The sequence below is a fragment of the Salmo salar genome, chromosome ssa20, assembly GCF_905237065.1.
Source record: "Salmo salar chromosome ssa20, Ssal_v3.1, whole genome shotgun sequence".
NCBI lineage: Eukaryota > Metazoa > Chordata > Actinopteri > Salmoniformes > Salmonidae > Salmo > Salmo salar.
The window spans coordinates 70,002,035-70,024,121 of NC_059461.1; the positions used below are offsets into that span (position 1 = coordinate 70,002,035).

At 42.5% G+C, this 22,087-nt stretch overlaps 1 protein-coding gene and 3 long non-coding RNA genes across 4 annotated transcripts; 2 read left to right on the forward strand and 2 right to left on the reverse strand.

The window, feature by feature from the left end:
- The first annotated feature begins 77 nt into the window (after positions 1 to 77).
- Positions 78 to 8,273, forward strand: LOC123729286 (uncharacterized). Its single transcript, XR_006761012.1, has 2 exons — positions 78 to 200; positions 5,919 to 8,273. It is a non-coding gene; the product is annotated as an uncharacterized lncRNA (long non-coding RNA).
- A 592-nt stretch (positions 8,274 to 8,865) lies between these two features.
- Positions 8,866 to 13,652, reverse strand: LOC106581228 (collagenase 3). The gene is made up of 5 exons (XR_006760945.1): positions 12,637 to 13,652; positions 9,908 to 10,056; positions 9,603 to 9,734; positions 9,330 to 9,483; positions 8,866 to 9,046 (listed from the first exon to the last, which is right to left on the reverse strand). It is a non-coding gene; the product is annotated as a collagenase 3 (long non-coding RNA).
- A 1,645-nt stretch (positions 13,653 to 15,297) lies between these two features.
- On the reverse strand, positions 15,298 to 22,012 carry mmp20b (matrix metallopeptidase 20b (enamelysin)). The gene is made up of 10 exons (XM_014163141.2): positions 21,773 to 22,012; positions 18,262 to 18,506; positions 17,780 to 17,928; positions 17,414 to 17,539; positions 17,119 to 17,280; positions 16,783 to 16,954; positions 16,549 to 16,682; positions 15,892 to 16,048; positions 15,670 to 15,773; positions 15,298 to 15,567 (listed from the first exon to the last, which is right to left on the reverse strand). The coding sequence occupies exons 1-10, from the start codon at positions 21,911 to 21,913 to the stop codon at positions 15,467 to 15,469; spliced, it is 1,491 nt and encodes a 496-aa protein (XP_014018616.1). The 5' UTR covers positions 21,914 to 22,012; the 3' UTR covers positions 15,298 to 15,466.
- On the forward strand, positions 16,231 to 18,555 carry LOC106581225 (uncharacterized). Its single transcript, XR_001323043.2, has 4 exons — positions 16,231 to 16,384; positions 16,479 to 16,558; positions 16,768 to 16,838; positions 18,268 to 18,555. It is a non-coding gene; the product is annotated as an uncharacterized lncRNA (long non-coding RNA).
- Positions 22,013 to 22,087: the final 75 nt, after the last annotated feature.

Below are 22,087 nucleotides of genomic sequence, written 5' to 3' on the forward strand. Positions count from 1 at the left end.
TGATGTCCTCAAGTATGCTGTATCTGTAGTTGGAACTGAGTATGAGCTACGTTCACAATAATACTAATCAATATTTGTATCAATTGCATTTATTTAATGATAAATGTTTTATCAATGAACATCTCGAATCTTGCTCTCTGACAACAGATATGATCAAATGAGAAACAAACAAGTGCCAGCAGTCCTGCCAATGCCAGAAGGTACAGTAAACACGTCGACTTACACAACATCTGACTTTTATTTGAATCCCTAGGCTATGCTGATAGGAGTTTGACATTAATTAAGAAATAGACAACAACCCTTGATCTATTATACTGTTAGGGTTGAACTGGATATTTGTTTGCATAACTTATATAATATACCGGGGAAGCTATGCTACAATAATAAGTATATAAACTACGAATAAATCAACTGCTGAAGACAGGAAGAACGACACCCGGCGACAGGAAGTGCGTCACGAGGCTGGGACCAGCCTGCACGCCGACGATAGGAGGAGCGAGTTTAAACCACGCTCCTCCTCCCTCTGACAGGCCAGCATTGAGCAGGAACTAACTCTGTCAGAGAATAAAAGAGAGAACAAAGGAGGTGTCGTCCTCTTCTCTGTTTGCCCTGCGAGGTGTCATAGAGAGACCGTATACGAACGACATATTTACCATACACGTGTTTGCATTAATTAAAGTACAGATAAATTAGAAGTTACTATGTGCTGACTATTTTGTTCTGATACCAGAAACGAACTGTCGCAATATTAACAATACACATACCCAACAGTTATATGCACGTCATTTGACATAAATCAAATACAGCAATCACTTGTTTATTGCATTTCAACTTTATTTTGACAGGGAGTCATGCTGAGACCAAGGTCTCTTTTAGAGATGAGCCCATACACATATTCATATTTATGGATGAATATAAAAGTAGACATACACTCTATAACAGCTTTCCCTTGTTTTGTAGTGATAGACAAGCAAGAAACACAGTAGTAAGCCTACAACAGTTTTGCAATTATTTACAGAGATAGAAAATTAGCGAAACTGCAGTAGTAGTATCTTAGGAGCAATCCAGCCAGCCTTAGTTCAGAAGAACACCAATCACCCGTTTGTACTCACTCTGCCTTGGACAATCTGAGAAGTAAAGGTAACCTATAGGAAGAAACATTGGCTTTATCAGCAAAAGTTTTGTCCAGAGCAAATGTTGTGCTGAACGCTTTATAAACTCATGTATGTAATAATATGAAGATAATATTCATTGCAAAACAAATTCTCAAAGACAGCGTCCACTTTGGAGCCAATGCCTGGGAAATCCTGAGTTATGGATTGAGGATATCCATAGTCCATTTGTCATCTTGCCTCAAAGCTGAAACATAATTATCAATCAAATCATTATTTTGTATTATTATTATTATTAAATCTAAAGATTCATGTTATCATACAGAAAAATGCATGACATATATATATTATTGGCATCTTTATTAAATCATGTTCTAAACTCTAAGAAGCTAGCTAGCTAACGAAGAACAACAAAGAATATCTAGTTAACAGAAGAAAAGAAAGAGAAAATCAGGACAGAAGAAAAAGGATATCAAAGTGAAACAGTTCTCTAAAGACACAAGAGACAATAATACAAGAAACAACACTTCTGTAGCTTGTCAACTATGTGTCTGTCTATCCCTGTTCTCTCCCCTCTGCACAGGCCATACAAACGCTTCACACCGCGTGGCCGCTGCCACTCTAACCTAGTGGTCCCAGCGCGCACGACCCACGTGGAGTTCCAGGTCTCCGGCAGCCTCTGGAACTGCCGGTCTGCAGCCAACAAGGCTGAGTTCATCTCAGCCTATGCTACCCTCCAGTCCCTAGACTTCCTGGCGCTGACGGAAACATGGATTACCACAGATAACACTGCTACTCCTACTGCTCTCTCTTCGTCTGCCCACGTGTTCTCGCATACCCCTAGAGCATCGAGCCAGAGGGGTGGTGGCACTGGAATCCTCATCTCTCCCAAGTGGACATTCTCTCTTTCTCCCCTGACCCATCTGTCTATCTCCTCATTTGAATTCCATGCTGTCACAGTTACCAGCCCTTTCAAGCTTAACATCCTTATCATTTATCGCCCTCCAGGTTCCCTTGGAGAGTTCATCAATGAGCTTGACGCCTTGATAAGTTCCTTCCTGAGGATGGCTCACCTCTCACAGTTCTGGGTGACTTTAACCTCCCCACGTCTACCTTCGACTCATTCCTCTCTGCCTCCTTCTTTCCACTCCTCTCCTCTTTTGACCTCACCCTCTCACCTTCCCCCCCTACTCACAAGGCAGGCAATACGCTTGACCTCATCTTTACTAGATGCTGTTCTTCCACTAATCTCATTGCAACTCCCCTCCAAATCTCCGACCACTACCTTGTATCCTTTTCCCTCTTGCTCTCATCCAACACTTCTCACTCTGCCCCTACTCGGATGGTATTGCGCCGTCCCAACCTTCGCTCTCTCTCTCCCGCTACTCTCTCCTCTTCCATCCTATCATCTTTTCCCTCTGCTCAAACCTTCTCCAACCTATCTCCTGATTCTGCCTCCTCAACTCCTCTCCTCCCTTTCTGCATCATTTGATTTTCTCTGTCCCCTATCCTCCAGGCCGGCTCGGTCCTCCCCTCCTGCTCCGTGGCTCGACGACTCACTACGAGCTCACAGAACAAGGCTCCGGGCAGCCGAGTGGAAATGGAGGAAAACTCGCCTCCCTGCGGACCTGGCATCCTTTCACTCACTCCTCTCTACATTCTCCTCTTCTGTCTCTGCTGCTAAAGCCACTTTCTACCACTCTAAATTCCAAGCATCTGCCTCTAACCCTAGGAAGCTCTTTGCTACCTTCTCCTCCCTCCTGAATCCTCCTCCCCCTCCCCCCCTCCTCCCTCTCTGCGGATGACTTCGTCAACCATTTTGAAAAGAAGGTTGACGATATCCGATCCTCGTTTGCTAAGTCAAACGACACCGCTGGTCCTGCTCACACTGCCCTACCCTGTGCTTTGACCTCTTTCTCCCCTCTCTCCAGATGAAATCTCGCGTCTTGTGACGGCCGGCCACCCAACAACCTGCCCACTTGACCCTATCCCCTCCTCTCTTCTCCAGACCATTTCCGGAGACCTTCTCCCCTTCCTCACCTCGCTCATCAACTCATCCTTGACCGCTGGCTACGTCCCTTCCGTCTTCAAGAGAGCGAGAGTTGCACCCCTTCTGAAAAAAACCTACACTCGATCCCTCCGATGTCAACAACTACAGACCAGTATCCCTTCTTTCTTTTCTCTCCAAAACTCTTGAACGTGCCGTCCTTGGCCAGCTCTCCTGCTATCTCTCTCAGAATGACCTTCTTGATCCTAATCAGTCAGGTTTCAAGACTGGGCATTCAACTGAGACTGCTCTTCTCTGTGTCACGGAGGCTCTCCGCACTGCTAAAGCTAACTCTCTCTCCTCTGCTCTCATCCTTCTAGACCTATCTGCTGCCTTTGATACTGTGAACCATCAGATCCTCCTCTCCACCCTCTCCGAGTTGGGCATCTCCGGCGCGGCCCACGCTTGGATTGCGTCCTACCTGACAGGTCGCTCCTACCAGATGGCGTGGCGAGAATCTGTCTCCGCACCATGCGCTCTCACCACTGGTGTCCCCCAGGGCTCTGTTCTAGGCCCTCTCCTATTCTCGCTATACACCAAGTCACTTGGCTCTGTCATATCCTCACATGGTCTCTCCTATCATTGCTATGCAGACGACACACAATTAATCTTCTCCTTTCCCCCTTCTGATAACCAGGCGGCGAATCGCATCTCTACATGTCTGTCAGACATATCAGTGTGGATGACGGATCACCAGCTCAAGCTGAACCTCGGCAAGACGGAGCTGCTCTTCCTCCCGGGGAAGGACTGCCCGTTCCATGATCTCGCCATCACGGTTGACAACTCCCTTGTGTCCTCCTCCCAGAGTGCTAAGAACCTTGGCGTGATCCTGGACAACACCCTGTCGTTCTCCACTAACATCAAGGCGCTGACCCGATCCTGTAGGTTCATGCTCTACAACATTCGCAGAGTACGACCCTGCCTCACGCAGGTCCTAATCCAGGCACTTGTCATCTCCCGTCTGGATTACTGCAACTCGCTGTTGGCTGGGCTCCCTGCCTGTGCCATTAAACCCCTACAACTCATCCAGAACGCCGCAGCCCGTCTGGTGTTCAACCTTCCCAAGTTCTCTCACGTCACCCCGCTCCTCCGCTCTCTCCACTGGCTTCCAGTTGAAGCTCGCATCCGCTACAAGACCATGGTGATTGCCTACGGAGCTGTGAAGGGAACGGCACCTCCATACCTTCAGGCTCTGATCAGGCCCTACACCCAAACAAGGGCACTGCGTTCATCCACCACTGGCCTGCTGGCCCCCCTACCTCTGAGGAAGCACAGTTCCCGCTCAGCCCAGTCAAAACTGTTCGCTGCTCTGGCACCCCAATGGTGGAACAAACTCCCTCACGACGCCAGGACAGCGGAGTCAATCACCACCTTCCGGAGACACCTGAAACCCCACCTCTTTAAGGAATACCTAGGATAGGATAAAGTAATCCTTCTAACCCCCCCTTAAAAGATTTAGATGCACTATTGTAAAGTGGTTGTTCCACTGGATATCATAAGGTGAATGCACTATTTTGTAAGTCGCTCTGGATAAGAGCGTCTGCTAAATGACTTAAATGTAAAATGTAAATGTAAACTCACCTCCAGCATTTGTTGCCAACTAAGAAGAGAGTTTTCCCTCTGGTTGGCACATACACAGATGCATCTAACTTAGTCACTGATAAGGGGGTACCCAAGTTGGAGATTGACTTTTGATAACCAGGGAGGATTGTCTTTGCATTAGCCCTTACAGTGTCTTGCGAAAGTATTCACCCCTTGGCATTTCTCCTGTTATTTTACCTTACAACCTGGAATTAAAATTGATTTTGTATCATTTGATTTACACAACATGCCTACCACTTTGAAGATACAACATATTTTTTATTGTTAAACAAAGAAATAAGACAAAAAAAACTGCAAACTTGATCGTGCATAACCATTCAATTACAGGTTCTAATGCAACAAAATAGGAAAAAACACCAAGGGGGATGAATACTTTTGCAAGGCACTGTATTCCCCAGTATTTGTCACCTGTGGAAATATGAGACGAAGGACATACTGTTTGTACGAGAGAGTTTGGGAGTGGGAGTACACAAATCAAATTTAGCTGTCCTTTTTTGGTGCTTTTGACATTCCTGTCATTACTGTACCTTCAAACAGATATACCACATATTTAGCTGGGATTTCATAGGCAGCATCGACATAGTTAATCTGAGCCCATCTCGAGCTCACTTTAGTCAGCCTAATTCCTTGGACAGCAGTGCTCTTCAGCCAGTAGTACCTATAATGACAGAGAATCAGCTTGAAACACAGGTTGCAATCATTCAGGCCTTTTCTTACAAGATAATGATCAAATTGTCTTGCATTGGAAATGTTTGCAAGGATCCAACTCACCCATTTTTGAAGAAGTACAGTTCTCCCCTGATAGAGGAGGCTGCGTGAAACACCAGGTCCCGGTTGCACTGCTCGTCTTTGGGGTTGGGTCTGGAGTCTGGCTTGGGGTTCTCTGTTGGCTCCTCAGGTTCTGGCTCTGGTCCTAGTTTGGGTTCTGGCTTGGGTGTAGGCTTGGGATGAGGTGTACGTGTACCTTTAAGATAACACACACCGCACAAACATGTACTGTAAATAGGATTCCATAAAGATAGTAATAAAAAACACAGGTAGTGAACAGAATTATTCTATAGAAATGCTGTCAATGTGTTTGATTACCATAGAGGGCTTGGACCCCACGTCTGTCATCATCAGGCAGTGTGTATCCATTGGTATTTACATACTGATAGGTGGGGAACATCAGAGCTCTCCTGTCCCTGGAGTGGTCAAGTCCCGGAGCGTGACCAAACTCATGGGCCGCCACCAACTGCAGATTCACTCCTGAGGACAACATTACACGTGAGTCTTTTGAATAAGTGAATCGGTCAACACTATGTTTTAAATATTGTTGTGTGTTCAGATGGTCACCCCTCTAGCTCATTGTCCAGGTTTTGTCATCGTCAAAGTGTGTTTCCCCGCCTTGGTCCCGTCCAGGGGAGTTGGCAAGGGCTAAGACACCATTTGGCCATCAAAAGGATAGAAGTCCCCATGATCTGTGTTTGCGAGATTTAAGATATTTTGTCAGTAGTGTATAGAGATGGTATTGAATCCTTACCATTGTGATAGTCCATACTCACATCAACCCTTGAAGAGGATCATGATGTCGGCAGTGTCAGTGTAGATCTGTTTGAAGTCTTGAGCGATTACATCACTGTAGATTTGGAAGGCCTGAGCTATAGTTGCATCTACATCACTCTGCCTCAGGTCTGGTGTGTACTGAGTGATTCTGTCAAACACAAGTCATTCGGCACTCACTCATTGACATTACCTGACAAGTAAAAGGGACCCATTTTACTCCTGCAGTGCAGTGCAACCTAGGCATTGCACAATGACCCAGGCTGGGTAACAACGGATTTGACATTTCAGCAGATGATCAACAATTATCCATGAATACCATATTATTTTCAATGATTTTAGCTGTCAAACTTAATGCACTTAAAGAGCTTTTACTATACCTGTAGGTGACAGTGCTCTTCTCCCATTTTGGTTTCCTGTGGAAGTGTCCATATCTGCTGATGTCAGACACTCCACACCTGGACTCCTTCATCACCTCCAGAGTGTTTTTGTCCAGAACCCCAGTGACCTCCAGGCCAAAGAACGCCTGCATGGCCTCCAGGCTCTTGTGAATGTCAGGCTTGATAATACTCTGGGAAGTTGATTTCGTCAACCCCACATCTGTGTAGTATTGAGACAGGTAGTCCTGGTGTAGAAGGAGGATTAGAGACAACATTTGAAACTATCATGCCTATTAGGACTCTCATGCAAAACAGTACATAACAAGCATAACAAGTAGACTAACAAGTATTTTCTCGCCTCATTCTGAGATAATACTGACAGTACGGGTAGCAACACACTGAGCCATGTAATGCTAAATTACCCTAGCAACTGTCTCGTCATCCTCTGGTGATGTTTGGACCTCTGGAGTGCTGGTGGGGGCAGCCTGACACAGACCCAAACAGGCCAGAAACAGGACCGCGGAACCCGTAGAAAGACCCATAATTTACAAACCTGTCATAATGCAGAGAGGGAGACCCTCACTTTCTCTATCACCCTGCCCTGTCCACACTCTATTTTAACCTGTGGTGTGCATGGTTCCAATCAGAACATGAGTGAGATGCCAAAGTCGGCTTTGTGCTGTTGAACATTGCTGTAAACGTTAGGACAAGCCCCTATTCTCACGGAAGAGGGATCATCCTCCTGATAACATTTCAGGAGGTGGTGCGTAGAGTTTGGGGTGATTGTTAGGGTGAGGTTTAGGCATACTGTAGGTATACATTGTCAGGATAATGCAGTGGTTAGTTTGAATATCTTTGATCAGTCAATGGAAGCACATCTATTAACATTCAAAATTCAAAATACCTATTTTATTGAAATACAATTCAGAAGTGTAACATGTTACTACATTATAATACAATTAATACATTTGTATTTTATGTTCTGTACACATACAGAAAGATACCACTGGGATTTAAGTGAACTGGCCTTGAAGACGGTTGCTTGATGATGTCATTTAACTCCTTGCAACACTGTCATCAACATTCAACTGATGAGTTATCTTGGTTCATGCAAGGTGAGGTGCTTCTGTAAGTCGCTCTGGATAAGAGCGTCTGCTAAATGACTTAAATGTAAAATGTCTGTAAGTAGTATTCCTTTTCATGAAGGAGTGTAGGATCACGTCTAGTGTCTTTGACAGATATGTTAGCAGCCCAGCCATGCATTTGCTAGGATTCGACTCAGCTCCCGGTTCTGTCTGTAGTCATAGTTGTATGCCTTTGTTCCACTGAAGAGGTAGATTGTACCTGTTGGTGAGAAAACATGATAATGTTTTGTTAAAGTGGGCCTTGTAATCAAGATAACACAAATGTGTCATGATATCAAAATGTATGCAATTGAAGGCAAGGTGACATGGCAAACTGTTTTATAGGCTACCTTGTAACTCAAATGCGGCATCAACCCTCCTCCCAATACCTGGCCAGTCTGATGAACGTCTGTGTTCATCGTATCTATACATTGTATAAAAAAATAAACATTGAACTTATAAATGATGGATTGCTTAAGTGCAGTTATTTCTAACAAATGTCTCATTGTTAAACACTAGATGGCAGGCTTTGCCTCTCAGGAGCTGGAATGCCTATTCATCAAAACACTGCAACAGTCAAGACATACCGCTCTTACCAAAACAGTGGACGTTTGGAAACATTATATTTTCTGCAACAGAATACTGTATTATACTGTAATTACCATTCACTTTATGTTTGTCATTTACCCAAAAACATTTTGTTAGAGACTGTGTTTACCTGTAGTAATTGTGTCCGATGAAGAATAAGGTTTTTCCATATTCACTGATATGAACAGCAGCGTCAATGTTCCTTACTCTGGCCATAGTCATATATGGAGCCAAAGTGGCTTTTCATCTTAAGCTGTCAAACCACCCAGTACTTAGGACCTGAAACACAGAGCACCGCCACTGCATTTGGAACATTATGAAAACCATACCACAAGAACTGCCAGATGGCAATAAGCTTCGTGAGTTTCTTGCATGAGGTGCGACAATTATGACATAGTGCTATAATTTAGGTCCAGTTGTTCTTTGAAACAGTTTTCTGTTTCAAATCTAGCCTTGTCATGCTGCAAGGCCTAAGTGAGGCCTTTGAGGCGATCAGACTGCACATTACCAGTGAAGACATATGCCACGCCTTTGGCAGGGATGTCATAGGCCGCACCCACAGGAGAGTTGATGCTGGGAAGGTATGTGCTGCTGGGGCCCTCTCTCAGACGATTCCAGTATGTCGTCCATGTTGTCCTCAACCACATGTACCTGGAGGGAAACAAACAGCTGTGTTGGGGCAAATAAGAATTTATACCATAAAAATCATATTGCATAATTCAAAACTCCTTTACATGCTTTTTAAAGAGAACTATCTCCTTCCCGAACACTGCCACTGCATCAACAGAGAAGTTGGGATCGCACTTCTTAGGAAGATTAGGTGGATCCTGTTTTCTGACCGGCTTGCTTTGGAAATAAAAGCAAAGTCTCCAATGTTTAGATAGAAATCCACCAAAAATGGACCATTTGATAACTATGGTGACTTCAACTCAACTGCTGGATTCCCAGCGCGTCACCTCATGGCAGTGTGTACTGTGCTCCATTGTAATACTTGTAGTTGGGGTACATGAGAGATGAGGGGTCTTTGGAATGGGAGATACCAAGGGAGTGGCCTGACTCATGGGCCACAACAGTGAACAGGTTGTAACCTAAAACAACATCCAATGAGAAAATGTTTATTTGTCTATAATCATATTTGAAATCCTATTTTATTGTGTTTTTAAAAACTATTCAGATCCTCATGTTATGCTTGGAGCAGTGGCCCTACCTAGCTTGCGATGCCACACTGTCCAGATTTCATCCTTGTCAAAGTGCACGTCTCCCCCCATGCACTCCCTTGGCTTGAAGGCGTGAGCCAGAATACCTGTGGGGCCATCAAAGGGAAAGAATTTTCCATGAGCTACGATGGACAAATGGAGAGAGATGTACTAACAGTCATGTACCTGGAAACTGGCTCCAGTAGGTATATAATTATAGCGCAATTAAAATCTCACATGCAGCCACACACATTCTCTACCACCTCTATTAGAAACTACACTGAACTGAGCAGAGACTGATTTAGGGTCAGAATACTCTTTCTTGCTTAGGAGAGGATAATGTCTGCCTTGTCGTGGTTGACATTGATGAATTTCAGTGGGGCCTCATCACTCCAGATTTTCAGGGCCAAACGGAATGAGGTATCCACCACTTCCCTTGTAAGGTCAGGGGTGTACTGAGCAATCCTGCTGGTCATTGGCACACAGACAACACAGAAAAGCATGAAGCAACCTGAACGAAACATGACTAGTTATATCCAGTGAGCTTGTAATCTATTGGCAGGTATTGATTGTTGCAATTCAGTGATGAAACAAAACTGTGAAGTTATGATAACATAGTTAATTTTGTGGATTATGTAGTTCCTCTTATACACTGAATGTACAAAACATTAGGAACAGATTGCTAATATTGAGTTGCACCCCCTTTGCCCTCAGAACAGCCTCAATTCAATGGGGCGTGGACTCTACATGGTGTCGAAAGAATTCCAAAGGGATGCTGGCCCATGTTGACTCCAACGCTTCCCACAGTTGTGTCAAGTTGACTGGATGTCCTTTGGGTGGTGGACCATTCTTGATACACACGGGAAACTGTTGAGTGTGAAAAATCCAGAAGCGTTGCAGTTCTTGACACACTCAAACCGGTGCGCCTGGCACATACTACCATACCCCGTTCAAAGGCACTTAAATCTTTAGTCTTGCCCATTCACCCTCTGAATGGCACACATACACAATCCATGTCTCAATTGTCTCAAGGTTTAAAAATCCTTCTTTAACCTGTTTCCTCCTATCCATCTACACTGATTGAAGTGGATTTAACAAGTGACATCAATAAGGGATCATAGCTTTCACCTGGATTCACCTGGTCAGTCTATGTCATGTTCCTAATGTTTTGTACACTCAGTGTAACTCCCTGCAGTTAAAACATATGAAAGTCTGTTTTGGGAAGTGGCAGTGCCTTCGGAAAGTATTCAGACCCCTTGACTTTTTCGACATTTTGTTACGTTACAGCCTTATTCGAAAATGTATTAAATAAATAAAAAATCCTCAGCAATCTACACACTACCCCATAATGACAAAGCGAAAACAGGTTTTTAGAACGTTTTGCACATTTATTACAATTAAAAACTGAAATAGCTTTTTTACATAAGTATTCAGACCCTTTGCTATGAGACTCGACATTGAGCTCAGGTGCATCCTGTTTCCATTTACCATCCTTGAGATGTGGTAAATTAAATTGATTGGACATGATTTGGAAAACCACACACCTGTCTATATAAGTTCCCACAGTTGACAGTGCATGTCAGAGCAAAAACCAAGCCATGAAGTCGAAGAAATTGTCCGCAGGATTGCGTCGAGGCACAGATCTGGGGAAGGGTACCAAAACAGTTCTACAGCATTTAAAGTCCCCAAAAACACAGTGGCCTCCATCATTCTTCAATGGAAGAAGTTTGGAACCACCAAGACTCTTCCTAGAGCTGGCTGCCCGGCCAAACTTAGCAATCAGGGGAGAAGGGCCTTGGTGAGGGAGGTTACCAAGAACCCGATGATCACTCTGACAGAGCTCTAGAGTTCCTCTGTGGAGATGGGAGAACCTTCCAGAAGGACAACCATCTCTGAAGCACTCCACTAATCAGGCCTTTATGGTAGAGTGGCCAGACGGAAGCCACTCCTCTGTAAAAGGCACATGACAGCCCGCTCTGAGTTTGCCCAAAGGCACCTAAAGATTCTCAGACCATGAGAAACAAGATTCTCTGGTCTGATGAAACCAAGATTGAACTCTTTGGCCTGAATGACAAGTGTCACGTCTGGAGGAAACCTGGCACCATCCCTATGGCGAAGCATGGTGGTGGCAGCATTTTTCATCTGCAAGGACTGGGAGACTAGTCAGAATTGAGGCAAAGATGAACTGAGCAAAGTACAGAGAGATCCATGATGAAAACCTGCTCCAGAGTGCTCAGGACCTCAGGCTGGGGCGAAGGTTCACCTTCCAACAAGACAACGACCCTAAGCACACAGCCAAGACAAAACAGGAGTGGCTTCGGGACAAGTCTGTGAATGTCCTTGAGTGGCCCAGCCAGAGTCCGGACTTGAACCCATTCGAACATCTCTGGAGAGACCTGAAAATAGCTGTGCAGCAACGCTCGCCATCCAACCTAACAGAGCTTGAGAGGATCTGCAGAGAAGAATGGGAGAAACTCCCCAAATGCAGGTGTGCCAAGCTTAAAGCGTCATACCCAAGAAGACTCAAGGCTCTAACTGCTGCCAAAGGTGCTTGAGTAAAGGGTCTGAATACTTATGCAAATGTGATATATTTATAAATTAGCAAAAATGTTTTAAAAAAAATTAAAAATACGTTTTTGCTTTGTCATTATGGGGTATTGTGTATAGATTGATGAGGGCAAAAAAACACTATTTAATCGATTTTAGAACAAGGCTGTAACCTAACAAAATGTGGAAAAAGTCAAGGGGTCTGAACACTTTCTGAAGGCACTGTATATCTATATTCTGACAGATATTTAGAATATCAGTGGAGAAAAAGTCAAAAGATCAAATGTATTTCTTTATTTTACTAGTCAGGTTAATTAAGAACAAATCCATATTTACAAAGACGGCCTGGCTTGAGGCAAAAGGCCTCCTGTGGGGCAGGGGGAGGAAATAAAAAGAAATGGTACAACAAGATGGACAACACAGACAGAAGACACTTGTCAGCAGAAAGAAGAAGACATTGTGACCGCTAACAGATAACAGGTAATAACATGCGCCTACCTGTAGGTGAAGGTGTGATTCTTCCACTGGTCAGGGTAAAAGCTGTAGTTTTCCACAGCAGGCAGTACACACCTGTGCTTCCTCATCAGAGAGAGGGTTTGGAGATCCAGTCTACCAGTCTTCTTCAGACTAAAGAAACCCTGCATCTCCCTGATCTTCTCCTCCAGGGCTGAGGTGGAGGTGGCCCTCTTACTGCAGGGCAGGGGACCACTGCTGTGGCTCATGTGGTAGAACATCCTCAGGTACCTTATCAACCAGCTGGTTACTAACCAAATTCCCACTGATAGCAGGTCGCTTCTCTTATATGGACAAATACGTCTTATTTGTCCTAAAGTAGGCAACATTTTAAGTTATCCAGAAAATAGCTTTTGCTTGATCTAAAGTAGTCATAACTTTTAGTTGTCCTAAAGTGCACCTCCTACTGTAAGTATACTCAACTATTACCATTGAAAAACAGAAAATAACTAGAATTGCAATACCTGAGGAATTAGTCAAAACAATCAATGTACTCCAATGCAGTATTTTTTTACTCTTTTCCAGATGATTTTCAAAAGAGTGGATGAAGACACAAAACTCAGCCAGTTCCATGTTCTTAGGCCTTGGCCATTGTTCCTTAGAGATGGGTAAAGTCCACAGGTCTGTGAGGACTAGAATACACAGCACATGGATCCAGGGCCACAGCCGCTCCATCTTTAAATGAACAAGCTCTTTACATTTTAGTTCATGGCTTTATAGATAGGAGCATACTAAAGGTCTGCGGTGAATCACGTGGTTTCAAAGCCTTCAATTCTGCAGTTGCTGCCACTATTACCATGAGGTGTGTGGTAAGAATAATTGCTCTATAGAAAGCCCTGAACTACATATAGGTCTTAAGAGTATGAAACAGGACTAAAAGGGTATCTTATGGCCCTTTCTGTCAATGCTGGGATTGTTACTTTGGTTATCAAGTACAGTTGAAGTCGGAAGTTTACATACACTTAATTTTTTCAACAATTGTTTACAGACAGATTATTTCACTGTATCACAATTCCAGCGGGTCAGAAGTTTACATACACTAAGTTGACTGTGTTTTTAAACAGCTTGGAAAATTCAAGAAAATTATGTCATGGCTTTAGAAGCTTCTGATAGGCTAATTGACATCATTTGAGTGAATTGGAGGTGGCCCTGTGGGTACATTTCAAGGCCTACCTTCAAACTCAGTCCCTCTTTGCTTGACATCATGGGAAAATCAAAAGAAATCAGCCAAGACCTCAGAAAAAAATTATAGACCTCCACAAGTCTGGTTCATTCTTGGGAGCAATTTCCAAACGCCTGAAGGTACCACGTTCATCTGTACAAACAATAGTATGCAAGTATTACCACCATGGGACCACGCAGCCGTCATACTGCTCAGGAATGAGACTTTGGTGCGATTAGTGCAAATCAATCCCAGAATAACAGCAAAGGACCTTGTGAAGATGCTGGAGAAAACAGGCACAAAAGTATCTATATCCACAGTAAAACGAATCCTATATCGACATAACCTGAAAGGCCGCTAAGCAAGGAAGACGCCACTGCTTCAAAACCGCCATAAAAAAACCGGGCTATGATTTGCAACTGCACATGGGGACAAAGATTGTACTTTTTGGAGAAATGTCCTCTAGTAGGATGAAACAAAAATAGAACTGTTTGGCCATAATTACCATCATTATGTTTGGAGGAAAAAGGGGGAAGCTTGCAAGCCGAAGAACACCATCCCAACCGTGAAGCATCATGTTGTGGGGGTGCTTTGCTGCAGGAGGGACTGGTGCACTTCACAAAATAGATGGCATCATGAGGAGGGAAAATTATGTGGATATATTGAAGCAACATCTCATGACATCAGTCAGGAAGTTAAAGCTTGGTCGCAAATGGGTCTTCCAAATGGACAATGACCCCAAGCATACTTCCAAAGTTGTGGCAAAATGGCTTAAGGACAACAAAGTCAAGGTATTGGAGTGGCCGTCACAAAGCCCTAACCTCAATCCTATAGAACATTTGTGGGCAGAACTGAAAAAGCGTGTGCAAGCAAGGAAGCCTACAAACCTTACTCAGTTACACCAGCTCTGTCAGGAGGAATGGGACAAGATTCACCCAACTTATTGTGGGAAGCTTGTGGAAGGCTACCCGAAACGTTTGACCCAAGTTAAACAATTTAAAGGCAATGCTACCAAATGCTAATTGAGTGTATGTAAACTTCTTACCCCCTGGGAATGTGATGAGAGAAATAAAAGCTGAAATAAATCCTTCTCTCTACTATTATTTTGACATTTCACATTCTTAAAATTAAGTGGTGATCCTAACTGACCTAAGACAAGGAATTTTTACTAGGATTACATTTCAGGAATTGTGAAAAACGGAGTTTAAATGTATTTGGCTAAGGTGTATGTAAACTTCCGACTTCAACTGTATATTGTTTCCTGCACGTTAGCTACACGTTTGCACATCAATCGTCTACTTAATCTTTCCAAATGTCCAAATTACATTTTGACTGGTTTCATATCTTCATTTCAATCTCAACCGCACTTGCTGATGTGTGAACTGAAATATATGATCGAGGCAATGTTTATGAAATGAGCCACATAAACTTACCCGTTCATTTCTGTCTAATGTGCTGCGAGTATGTTGGTATTATGTAACACATTCTTGTCTCACAGTTTATTCATGAACCTGCACATATTTACTAAATGTTATCCTTACAGGCAACCTAATACATTGGACTAAATTCAACATGTTATCATTATGCATACTGTTTTGTACAGCTTTGCATTATTGCATTTTGGACAAAAACGTTTAAATTCCCATGAATTCACTAGCATCCGAGCCAGGTATTTGCTTTCTCAGTTCCAACAACTTGTTTCTGGGTATAATCGTACTTGTACACTTGTGGTCCAACGAAGAAGTAGATGAAGCCTAGGATGAACAAAAATTGAACAATTAGGAGGAGTTTTACAAAATGAAATGTTCAAATTGAGCTGACATGGTCTTTGTTGTCGTGATGTAACAGTAGCTAACCATCTTTGTAGACAGCTGCATCGATAGTAGTATTGAGCCCTTGGAAATCATCACTGATGTACTGTGGGTATCCAGCATCCATAACTCTTCGGTTTTCATTATAACTGAAAAAACAATGTCCACAATACAGTTTCTCTGCAATATATTCAATATGCTATAATGATATTTTGTACTGTAGGTTAATGACTGTACACTAGTGATGTTTCAGAATGCCAGGCTCACCTGTAGTAAATGTCGTGAATGAAGAACAGCGTGCGTCCTGTTTTGACAATGTGTACCGCTGCATCTATTTCCTGAACCCATGGTGGGAAGCCAAAGTTGCTGATGGGTTTAGGTTTGCCTTTCACAATGGAACCCTTCACCGTCCAGTATATGGATTCTGGAACAAACAGAGGATGGCTCATAGTTAGAAAGGAAACACCATGTAGAAATATGTTTAACCTTTTATTCAATAATTAATAATGCAAGTCTTGGCGATATAGACTCTGCTCCTTCAGGGTAGCTCACTGCCCAAGCAAAGCGTCAATATATAAAAGGACTTACAAGCAGTGAAGCGCGGTAGACTATACCAATCCCCCAGCAGGAAACAGAACCTAACAGGTGGAGCCTGGGGCGGTGGTCGGAGCAAAAGAAGGAAACACATACTAGCAGTAGCAGCAAGCGGCAGCAGGGTGTCTGAGCAGAACCGGTCAGCTGAAATAGACCGCTAAATAAGGTAGGCGTGATTGATACCAGCATCTAATTAGTGCAATCTCAGCTGATACGGGCACTAGGGTTCCCATTCCAAACTGGCTTCACTTTATTTTCAGAAAATGAGTCCTATACATTCGTTACACACCGTTAACCATGATGGGGTAGTATGGTAGGAGATGTCTGTACCATGAATCAGGTAAGCAGTGGATCGCCGAGGGACCCAGAAGGCAGCATCAATTTTGGATTCAATCTTTGGCATGAAGTTGTTAATAGGACCTTCTTTTATATCATATTGCTGGTTGTGCTTGATCCATAGATACCTCCAGAAGGGGGGGAAAAAACATGACATTTGGAACCCCAGATTTGTTTGCTTTTCATTCATCAATACTATTGGCATTTCAACAGGGTGGATGGACATACTTGTCTTTGAAAAAGAAGGTGGCATCCCCCAGGGTGGAGACAGCATCAAAGGACAGGTCAGCTGAACATTTGTTCTGCATCATCAGAGGGAAGTGGGAACCCAGGAACCAGGGGTTGTAAAGTGGATTCCAGCCATATCTGGAGTAGTAATATGGCTGACTGTTTTTTGGACCTAAGGCACACCAAAATAAACATTTAGTCTGTGTCGAAATTGCTATCCCCTATATATACACTATGCACTATAGTGCACTACTTTTAACAAGGGCCAAAGGGCCGTTACTGTATGATCTTATCTTACATTCAGAATTTGAATTTGTTGAATGGTCTCCTCCTTACCGTAAAGTGAGTTGATTATTGCAATGTCCTCTTTGGAGAGCAGGTTGTGTGAACTGCGACTGGATTTGTATGTAGGATACATCAGTGACTCTGGGTTTTGGGAGTGCCTTAAGCCTAAAGAATGACCAAACTCATGGGCTGCCACTAGATACAGGTTGAACCCTGAAATCACACAAACAGGAACATGCACAATCCGTTTATTTGGTCATTCTCTCTTGTTTAAAAAAATAAATAAACTACTGATCAGTACATCTAAAAAAAAATTCTAATGATTCTATAAAATGAAAAAGGATACCCTTTGACCCTGCCGTCCAAGTTTCATCGTCGTCAAAGTGGGCATCGCCTCCAATTCCCTCTCCAGGGCCAAAGGCATGTGCCAAAGTGCCCTTAGACCCATCAAATGGGTAGGCATCACCGTGCTCTTTATGTCCCAGAGGTTAGAGAAAACACACAACAAAATGTCAGAGTCAAAGCAATTGTTTTTGCTACTCCCTTGTTTTGGAGCTGAGTATTAGGAGCATCAAACAGCAAGTTCAATGTTTATTATTGATTCATAAAGTATCTGTAAATCTATAAATAGTCAATAAAGTATATAAACCCTTCATAAAGTATACCTTAATGTAAAGTGTTATCTAGAAAGACCACTATAGGTGTTACCCACCAAAGGTAGCAAACTCCACCATGATGTCGGCCCTCTGTGTGCGTGACCTGACAAAGGTCAGAGTGCTGGCCCTGGCCCAGACGCTGAGCGCCGACTCGATCAGAGAGTCCACCATGCTGTGAGGCAAATCACTGGTGTACCTGCCAATGCTGCAAGATCAAACAATTACATTTTAATAATTTAGCAGACACTCTTATCCAGAGCGACTTACAGGAGCAATTAGAGTTAAGTGCCTTGCTCAAAGGCACAAGTGCCTTGCTCAAAGGCACATTTGGTTACTGGGCCAATGCTTTTAACCACTAGTCTACCTGCTACAGCCTCCAGTGAGCTAATACACAAATCCTGTGATAATATCATGCCTTCCAGTTGCCATGGATCTAATTTCAGAAGAATAGGGAAAGGGGGATACCTAGTCAGTAGTACAACTGAATGGATTCAACTGAAATGTGTCTTCCGCATTTAACCCAACCCCTAACTGTTACCTGTAGGTGATGACGTTCTTGTTCCAGCGGTTGACTCGGTTGTTGTGACTGTAGTCCTCTACATCAGAGACCCCACAGCGAGGGGTACTCATCACCTCCAGGGTCTCAGAGTCCAGACTGCCTGTGGTGTTGAGGCCAAAGAAGCTCTGCATGTCCTTCACCTTGGAGGTGAACGAGGGCAGGTTCCTCTTGATCCGAGCCAAAGGTTGTTCTTTCTTCAGGTTGTAATAATGCCGGAGGTACTCCTGAGAACAGATGAAAGCTTCTTTAGAGTCTCACTATCATATAACGTAACATCTTAAATCAATATTATGCTGACTGAGTAAGGACTCAATCACTTTGTTACAACTTCTTGTTGGAAACACTAGACATGTGGAAACACTGTACCAAGGACAAACTTTATAGGGAATTGGAGACAAAGGGTTCATATTATTTTCCCCATTCTTTCTAGTTCTGATACTCTAGCACAACTGTTGTGTGAGACTTGGCATAGCAGAACCATTAATGCTCAAACATCATTTTACATCAGTGGTTAAGCAATAATGCATAGTTTACTCAAATCCATAAAATAAATATAGGGTTTGTTCAGACGCAACCTTGAAATAATCACAATTATCCTTCAGTTTAATGGTCCCACAGTGCATATCACATTTACATTCTAAATTAAAAACAGATTTATTTTGGAGCCTTGCCTTGCCAATCTTGGAACATATACTGTGCTTGATTGTGAGGGCATGTACATTCTGAGGTAATTGTGTTTAGCTCCGCCTCCCACCCACGACAACAAAAAAGGATAAAAAAAGATTATCTCAATATCTCACACTGTGCCGTTACAGTATTTTGGGGGGGATTTTATTAGGATCACCATTAGCCAACGGCAATGGTGACAGCTAGTCTTACTGGAGTCCGGCACATAACAAAAAATACATTACATTACAGACAAAAGACTTTACAATTTACATACATTTAAAAACACTGACGTGTGTGTGTGTGTGTGTGTGTGTGTGTGTGTGTGTGTGTGTGTGTGTGTGTGTGTGTGTGTGTGTGTGTGTGTGTGTGTGTGTGTGTGTGTGTGTGTGTGTGTGTGTGTGTGTGTGTGTGTGCATCTATCAGTTACACGTCAGTACATACACACAAAAAGTAGGACACATGGGGGAGAGGTGTTGTGCCTGAGGTATTGCTTTTTTTGTTTTTTGAAACCAGGTTTGCTGTTCACTCTCGCTATATGAGATGGAAGGGAGTTCCATGCAATCATGGTTCTGTATAACACTGTATGTTTCCTTGAATTTGTTTTGGATCTGGATACTGTGAACAGATCCCTGGTGGCATGTCTGATGGGATAAGTGTGTGTGTGTCAGTGCTGTGTAAGTAAAATATTCAAGCAATTTGGAATTTCCAACACATTGTTTCTTATAAAAACAAGAAGCAAGGCAGTCAATCTTTCCTCAATTCTTAGCCAAGAGAGACTGGCATGCATGGTATTGATATTAGCCCTCTCACTACAATGAAGAGCAAAACGTACCGCTCTCTTCTGGGCCAGCTGTAGATTAACTAGATTAACTCTCTTTGCAGCACTTGACCATATGACTGGACAATAATCAAGATAAGATAAGAGCCTGCAGGACTTTTACTTACTAATTATAACATGTTGAATTTAGTCCAATATATTAGGTTGCCTGTAAGGATAACATTTAGGAAATATTTGCAGGTTCATGAATCAAAACTGTGAGACAGGATACTATGTGTTACATAATATGTACACACCCCCAGCACATTAGACAGAAATCTTTACAACCATTGAATCAATATGTTTTGACCATGACAGTTTACAATCTAAGGTAACACCAAGTAATTTAGTCTCCTCAACTTGCTCAACAGCCACACCATTCATTGACAGATTCAGCTGAGGTCTAGAACTTAGGGAATGATTTGTACCAAATACATTGTTCTTAGTTTTAGAGCTGTTCAGGACCAGTTTATTAATGGCCACCCATTCTAAAACTGACTGCAACTCTTTGTTTAGGGTTGCAGTGATTTCACTAGCTGTCGTTGCTGACAAGTATAGGGTTGAATTATCGGTATACATGGACACACAGGCTTTGTTTAATGCCAGTGGCAGGTCATTTGTAAAAAAAATTGAAAAGAGTAGAGGCCCAAGAGAGCTGCCCTGCAGAACACCACACTTTACATGTTCAAAATTAGAGAAGCTTCCATTAAAGAACACCCTCTCTCTTCTATTAGATAGATAGATAGATAGATAGATAGATAGATAGATAGATAGATAGATAGATAGATAGATAGATAGATAGATAGATAGATAGATAGATAGATAGATAGATAGATAGATAGATAGATAGATAGATAGATAGATAGATAGATAGATAGATAGATAGATAGATAGATAGATAGATAGATAGATAGATAGATAGATAGATAGATAGATAGATAGATCCACAATATGGCAGATGTTGAAAAGCCATAACACATGTTTTTTCAACAACAGGTCATGGTCAATAATATCAAAGGTTGCACTGAAAACTAACAGTACAGCTACCACAATCTTCTTATTATCAATTTATTTCAACCAATAATAAGTAATTTGTGTCAGTGTAGTACATGTTGAGTGCCCTTCTCTATAAGCATGCTGAAAGGCTGTTGTTAATTTGTTTAGATAGAAATAGCATTGTATTTGGTCAAACACAATTTGCTAAGAGCTGGCAGCAAACTGATATGTCAGCTATTAGAACCAGTGAAGGCAGCTTTACCATTCTTGGGTAGCGGAATGACTTTAGCTTCCCTCCAGGCCTGACACTTTTCTGTAGGCTCAGATTAAAGATATGACAGATAGGAGTGGCTAATACTGGCTAAAGATTCAGTTACCATCCTCAGTAGCTTTGTTGAAGTGATTTAATTTGATGATCTGATTCGATGAAAGAATGAGGTGAATTTATCTTTCTGCACAAAATTATTTTCTGTCATTGTTTATATCATTGATCTTGACTTCATAATACAGATTATTATTATTTTTGAGTTTAGTCACATCATTTCTCAATTTGCAGTAAGTCAACCAGTCAGATGTTCAGCCAGACTCCTTAGCCACTCCAATTTCCTCATCTCTTTCAACCATAAGTTTTTCAATTCCTCATCAATCCATAGAGCCTTAACAGTTCTAACAGTCAGTTTCTTAACAGGTGCATGTTTATCAATAATTGGAAAATCTTATACACAATTTTATACACTAGCTTTTGGAGCCTTTACTTTCTGGGATATAGCCACTATATTGTGATCACTGCATCCAATGGGTACAGATACATCTTTAGAACAAAGTTCTAAAGTATTGATCACATTTTTACAAATACATGTGGATGATATAGTTTTTTCACATCCGCAGTCATCCGCAGTCAAACGTGAACATGTTATTTAAAATGTGCATTTTTACGTACAGTAAACAATGTAACATGCAGTCCTTGTCTGTAATTTTGTAATTTAACTCATTCAATTATACACTTACTGTGGCCAGCTTTAGGTCCTCTTGGGTCTGTCCTGTGAGGAGTGCCGTGACCTCTTCTTCAGGAATAGATGTAGGAGCTGTAGAACATGGACCAAGCAGAACCAAGACCAGAACACAGGTCCAACAGAACAGAAGATGCATTTCTAATAGTAACCACACAGGATTGAAGTGGGGCTAGTTTGCATAGAGTAGCAAGTCCTGGTTAATGGGAAAGCCTTTTAACTGGTTATTATGAGTCATACTCACTCCGCCAAAGCCATGGAAGCCTCAAACAGCAGTATGGAAATAGGGAGGGGTTTAGTTAGAGCAAAGGGA

Coding starts and splice junctions, on each gene's coding strand:
- mmp20b (XM_014163141.2), bottom strand. CDS start 21,913: ATGCATCTTCTGTTCTGTTGGACCTGTGTTCTGGTCTTGGTTCTGCTT. Junction 17,929..18,261: donor AAGAACGTCATCACCTACAG/GTAACAGTTAGG, acceptor TTGATCTTGCAG/CATTGGCAGGTACACCAGTG. Junction 17,281..17,413: donor TTGGACGGCAGGGTCAAAGG/GTATCCTTTTTC, acceptor GTGTGATTTCAG/GGTTCAACCTGTATCTAGTG.